Source organism: Argopecten irradians, chromosome 15, assembly GCF_041381155.1.
Source record: "Argopecten irradians isolate NY chromosome 15, Ai_NY, whole genome shotgun sequence".
NCBI lineage: Eukaryota > Metazoa > Mollusca > Bivalvia > Pectinida > Pectinidae > Argopecten > Argopecten irradians.
The window spans coordinates 8,047,897-8,054,860 of NC_091148.1; the positions used below are offsets into that span (position 1 = coordinate 8,047,897).

At 34.6% G+C, this 6,964-nt stretch overlaps 1 protein-coding gene across 1 annotated transcript; it reads right to left on the reverse strand.

Annotated features, from left to right (window-relative positions):
- Positions 1–947: 947 nt before the first annotated feature.
- On the reverse strand, positions 948–6,943 carry LOC138309100 (tetratricopeptide repeat protein 32-like). The gene is made up of 3 exons (XM_069250240.1): positions 6,677–6,943; positions 3,270–3,427; positions 948–1,676 (listed from the first exon to the last, which is right to left on the reverse strand). The coding sequence occupies exons 1-3, from the start codon at positions 6,808–6,810 to the stop codon at positions 1,549–1,551; spliced, it is 420 nt and encodes a 139-aa protein (XP_069106341.1). The 5' UTR covers positions 6,811–6,943; the 3' UTR covers positions 948–1,548.
- Positions 6,944–6,964: the final 21 nt, after the last annotated feature.

The window sequence follows — 6,964 nt, forward strand, 5'->3', positions numbered from 1 at the left end:
TATCATCTTAATCCATGGACCAAGGTGACCTACAGTAATCCTGCTCCAATCTTCATCCATTGTCAGTAAATTTCTCAATGATTTCTCAATAACTGGTTTCCAAATATTTTATCGACAATTATTTTGTTTGTTTGAGTTTTACGGCCCTTCGACAACTAAGGTCATTTATGGCAAATATACCGATCCCTTCAATACAAGTTGCAGTTGTCAAAAATGCTAGAATCTTTTAAACAAGGACTTCAATAACTAATAGGCGTAGAGACACACATCCACATTGGATGCAGCTCAGCAAAAAACATCTGAATCAATCACAGACCAGCAAAGGTTTCCTTTGAAGACTACAGAGAGAGACGTCCAACATCAAAGCCATATAGTCAACCACAGTGTACTGTTATAAGGCTTTTTTGATGTACATCAAACAACTAAATTATCAGTCCTGTTGCCTCCAATTTTACTATGAGATAGTCCAGCGGTGTTAAGAGTGTAAGTGATTGGAACCCCTGGAGTATTGAGGATGAGAGACCCAATATGATGCATTTATTATGCATCTTCGCTAGCCAAGGCCTGTGGTCAGAACAATCTTTTTCTAAATCTGAAATCCTTCGTACAGTTATATCATCCTTGATAGTCCAGGGATTACTATCACTGCTATTATATTCAGTACTGTACTATCTCATAGTAAACGAGAAGGCAGTTCAGGACAAAAAACACTGACCAGCTCCCTTTGAAGAGAAAGTGTCGGCTCATCTTCAAAGCCACACAGTCAACCACAATGCACTGTTATTCAGTTTCTATTGATGTACTTTAAAGGACCAAAATTACATGTTTTCTGTTGCCTGCTGTTCTGTAACAACCTATTCCAGGAAATAACAACAGTGATAGTAACCCCTGGAGCGTCGAAAACAAATGTATAAATGCAATGTTTTAATTATAAGTCAAAGAAAAGATGGGTTATTTCAGCTTTTTATTCCCACCATACTGTATACTTCATTTGTGCTATATGTATATATATGATCTCTTATTAATGACTTGAATACATGTTCCTCCATTTAAGATAATTTTGAAGGGAGATGGGCTTATGAAATCACTCTTCGATATGGGATAACAACAGCATGGTATGTTTAATGTCTTAAGAATGTTTGCACTTATTTACATATAGATTTCACGTATAAAGATTCAGGACACTATCATATATATTTGTATTAAATATAAGTAATCTCCCCTTTCGTAATTGATTACATTTTGTATGGCCTTCCATATTCAATCATAGTCTTTTAGACAATTTGAATGAAATTATCATCAATTCAAATTAAAATCAGACCAACACTAATATCATCACGTTTCCATCAATGCACATGCATGCATCTGTGTTGAACTTTCGATCACAGAAACCAGTTATAAAATTATCAACTTCTGTTTCTAGTATACATGCAGTGTATGTATTTCCAGCCATCAATCTTTCCTGTCTCTGCAGCATGACTAGGTAAGGCACGCTAGCATATTTGATTTCGGTTGAAATTTCCCTTGATGGATGGTGATGACTGTGTTTCACCACGCTCTGTCCATCTTTTCTTGTTTATCAGCTATTGACCGTTCAAGTCCTGTCTTTGCATCTGTGAATTTAGGATTCAGTTTCAGGGCTTCCTTCATATCGGCTATAGCAGAATCAAACCTTCCTAGAAATAAAACAGCCAGTATATAAAAAGATACTGTAATCAATGCAATAAGCGCTCGAGGCAACTTAACAGGAACTTTGGGCCAAACAGTTTACAAAATTATTGCCGAGTTAAGTCATCAATCAACTTGCAAAAGAAATGAAGAGAAACCTACACCCCTACACCAACTTAATTTAACTCGAGGTACCAGTAGGTGAAATTGAGGCTTCAAAAGGGGGAAGGGCACTTATTTAGTTGAATAGGGTAATACAAACCTAGATGGCCTCCATCGCTCGCCTTGCTTGTTAAAAGATCTATTGATATTTATAATGCTATGAAATATATTTAAATACCCTTTGAAATTCAAAGATGAATTCATTAATTGATTTTCCTATTATGTGCGATAAAAATTAAAGTCTATTACTAGTAATATATCCTGAATGCCTGAATCAATTTTGTACATTGTCAAACCTGACAATAAAAACTTCCAAAGCCAAGCAATAAAAAAATGGTGTTCATGCCTAAAATTTAGTACATTTCTTTAAAATTTGAGCCCATTAATTATTGATTTTATTATCATGTGATCAAACTTTCACTAAAAATGGGATTCATTTTAAGCAGTTAATTGGATTTTACAGACACTGTGATCAATAAGGAATAATTAAAGGCCCACTACCTTTCTGAAGCAAAATTTAAAGGTTTCTTAAAAAACATTAATAACAAGAGAAAATGCCTATCCATGGCCTAAGATGAGTTCACAACACAAACATATGCAAGATTTCCTGGGTAATAATGATAACTGTGCAGATTCAGTAGGCTGTTTTGCCGTCTGTGCACAGTGAGAGTTGAACAACTACTATGCAGTATTTAGGACGACGACGGGAAACATAAGACGACGACCGCATTTATGAAAATTAGCATTTTATTTATTTCAATTAAAATTTTCTGGAGATGATGATGAGTGTAGTATTAAAAATGAGTTAATAACTTTAGCGACTCTGCAAAATTATCAATCTCGTTTTACAATCCCATTTTAAAAATTAAAAGCTGTTTTGGAAAAGTAATGGGCCGTTTTTATATATATAGAGGATTTTACTGCTGCATCTGAGAAGTTGACTAAAACTATGAGTACCATATTCGCCATAATTAGTGCCCCCCCCCCTATAAGCGCCCCTCCCCTTTTTTGGAGAAGACTTGAAGTTGTAAAAACGGCCCCACCCATGTAAATAACATGTTTTACAACATGTGATGCCTCTAACATCAGCAATGTATACCATATTACACGAACATGCGAGTCTTTTACATCTGAAATACGATATAATAATGCATCTCAAAGATTAAAAGACCTATGCATTTTTACTGTAACAGATTAATGCGTCAAAAGTATACAGAAAGATTTGAAATAAGGCTGACTTTTTTCGTCAACAATTTACATTTTGGTTCACTAATAAGCACCCCTATTTGTTACAATTATGGCGATTACCTTACATATCCCATATTCTTATCATTAAAAAAAATAGAAGTCTTCATTGACATATTGAGCCAGACACTTGTCTCGCATATGGTCAAGCATATTAAATACACAGTATGTACTGTACAACAACTTAAACTTACCAAGTCTATAGTGGACGGTGCCACGGTTATAATAAGCAACTGACAGATCTGGATTTAATCCAACACTAGCGGTATAATCTTCAATAGCTTTGGCAAAATCAACCCGTAAATATCTCAGAAATCCGCTGTTATTATAGGCAAGTGCAAGCCTCTGTTTCCTGTAATATTAAAAGGATTCAGTCAAATTATGTCTGCCAAAATTTTATTAACAAAGAACATATAATTCATATCCGTTCCAGGTTTTTGTTGCCATGCTGCTTTGTTTACATGCATCTCTCTCTTGTATTTTTGTATGCATATATATGACCACTAATGTATATATACAGGGCTTTTTTCAACATGATTCGGGGCCAAAAATCGGCCTAATTCCCCATGGCAAAACCTCTAAATTTTTCCCAATTCAAGCCTTAAATTTCCCAAAATCAAAATTTCTTGAAAAATATCCAAAAATATTGCATGAACTTAGTTGATGAAGACTAAATATTTGTAATTGGCTTCAGAAAAGTTTATAAACTACATTGGAAATAAAAAATCTTATTTGTTATGCTTTATTTCATATTTCATAATTTTTCCCAAATCCTGGTTTTGTCGCACATTTTCCCAATTCAAAGCCACAGGTCCCATTCCCAAAGCAGTGATCACCTTCACAGCCACAGGTATAGTTTTACATGAAAAATAGCAGAAATACATATAAAATTTTTGTAGGGTATTGGCCCTGAATATACAGTAGTCTACCTAAGGCCTGAAGGGTATCGGACTGATACCTTGGCTAGTGAAGTTGACTTAGATTTTATGTTGGAGCTTATGTTCATTGTTAACACTTTCAATGATAAATAAAGTTTCTTGTATCTTGTAAAAGGAATTTTCATATAAAAGAAGCAATACATGTAATTCAATTACACATTGTCGGTATTTTAACAATTTCAATATTTTACTAACCATTGACATATGAAAGCCTACTTCAATCAATACATTAGTTAATTGTACTTCACTAAGGACCATGTATACTGGTGATTTTATGCAGGCCTATGTCACACCTGTCAAAAAATTGTTTTAAAGTCTCTATTCAGGTGTCAATTTTAAAAATGATAGTACACTTGAGCGAGTTAGATTACATTTACATGACATACTATATGTACATAAATATGTCTAGCATTTAAGCATTGATGTCACTATTTTTTAATTTTATCGGGGTATGAAAAAAAAATTGTTTGCAAACTGTGTGAATCCGCGTAGCGGATTCTCACTTAAGGATTGATTGTCAATTTTGTTGCTTGCATTGACTGATGAAGAAAGTTAATCTCGTGCAAATGAAGTGAACTGCGAAGCAGTTCATGTAACATTTGCACGAGATTAACTTTCTTCATCAGTCAATGCAAGCAACAAAATTGATAATCAATCCTTATATTTACATTAACCAATTTAAAAATTCCGCTGTTAAAAAAAGTCAAATTATATGTGTTCGGTATAAAAATTATTATGCAATTTTGCAACATTGTACCAGTTATCGTACATGTATGTACAGCTACGGAACAGCCGCCAGTCAGTTCTTCTCGTCACCAAGGCAACACAAAAATGTAGTTCCGAAAATAACTTCATTCTTTGTGCGTTGTTACGATAAAAAACGGAGATTTTGAAATATTGTTTTTTATATTCAAGAATTAATGGCTTAAATTTTTCATAAAACATTATTATGTAGCTTCAAATACAAAAATTGCTGCGCAGTACTAGCAGTGCAGTCAATGTGTAATCCGGTCGCTCGATTGAGCAGGGGTCCGGTTTCGAAGAAAATGACGATTGTGGTGAAAATGCTGAATAGTTGGTATCTAAACATAATCAAACCCTTTAAAACTCAATTATAATTGTTATGGAATTAACTGAATGTTGTATTTCCGTCTGATAATTATTTGTAGCTGACATTTAAATATGTATTAACTAAACCTGTTGTGAAATCCAACCCCTGCGTCTGTAGTATGTGATGCAGTCCAATAATCATGCTTCCGGGGCTCAATAAAACGTGTTAAAATGCGGGACTTAGTCGCAGATCACTGGAAGACTTCTGTGTTATTCTTGAAATGTGATAACTTCTCTGTCTACTGGAGATTGGGGATTAAAATTCGGTATAAAGTAAGTAGAGAAACATCGATTTGAAAAGTTGGCGGTTTCCAACGACCCTCCAATGCCGTGGATTTTGACACTCACAGAATCGTTTCGTTAGGCTTAATGTCACTGAAATTAGCCTGTTTGCTATTTGAGCGTATTTTCATGGAATCTATCGTTTCTAAGCTTACATGTATGACACCGTTTCACATATATTGTACACATTAAACTATTTGCGTTCGATTATGCCTACTAGGCTATGCGATGAGTGCGTTCGGTCCTAACATGACGCTAACCCAAATTACACTTTTTGAAGATAACATTGTTAAAATTTTCTTACGTGTGCTTGAATTAAGATATCTCTCTAAACATTAAACAAATAAATGCTTTTAGTTTTAATTTCATGCTTTGTTTACTTGTCAGCAGTGCATATATTTATAGGCCTAAATAGAGAGCTTTGAAGCATCCCCCGGTTCAGGCTATGCTCAGCATTTTTTTACCTGGGCTTGAGCCTAATTCAGTGTGTCATCAAAATACGTGTAAAATATCTCTAGGCGACTATAATATTATATTACTGACAATTTCTAATATCACTTTATCAAGCATTCTTGTCTGTGTTTCTAAATGTACAACGGTAGGCCTAGGCCACATCGCAGAAAGTTCGTTCAAAACTGAAGCGGCGTAAAACTACAATGTAGGTCAAAATGTAAACAATGTCAAAATGTATTCTCACGCCGGTCAGAGGTCAGCGCGTGACCAAGCATCTTCATTGGGAAATGAAGTGATCGGAGTTTACTAGTTACATTGAGGCGGAGCGAAGTGAAAATGTAAATATAAAAGTTTGCAAACAATTTTTCTTTTCATAACCCGATAAAATTAAAAAAATAGTGACATCAATACTTATAATTAATTTTATACTCTATTTGATAAAATGCAGTATGTTTAAATGTAACATTACAGTGGTTTTTCAAGGGACTCTTTTTTCCGAATCAATACGCAACGTCAATGTCTCTATTGTGACGTCACGATAACGTCGGGGTTTCGCGCCATTCTCGGATTTTTTTTTTCATAGTGGTATGCAAAAAAAATATTGGCCAATCAGAAAGCCAGATTTGGTATGAAAACAAAGAAAAATTAATTATATGTCTATAGGTCGTTAACAGAATAGAATGTATGTAGACTATGAACCACAGACCTACTTAACAAGATCAGTAGGCTTACTGTTAGACTTTGGTTTGTCGGTCAAGTTAACAATGGGCAAACCGAAAGTAGGTTTGTGAACCTACATGAGTGTTAAAATAACTTACGCAGATTGACTTAAATTAGTTTTATCGGCCTTGCAGTTTAAACGAATAAAATTAGAATATAGTTCCAATGCTTTGTCGCGATTTCCTTTACCCTCTTCAAGTTTCGCTTGATCGAACAAACATTCGTCTTCCATTTCTGGATACTTGAAGAGTTATCGTTCCTGTTTCTTTAATTGAATCACAGATATGCTTGAAATGGATGGTCAATGTTAGTGAAGCGCTGTTGTAACCATATCGTTGTTTACAACGCCATTGGTCCGCGTAATCGACATAATTTGTCCTTTAGGT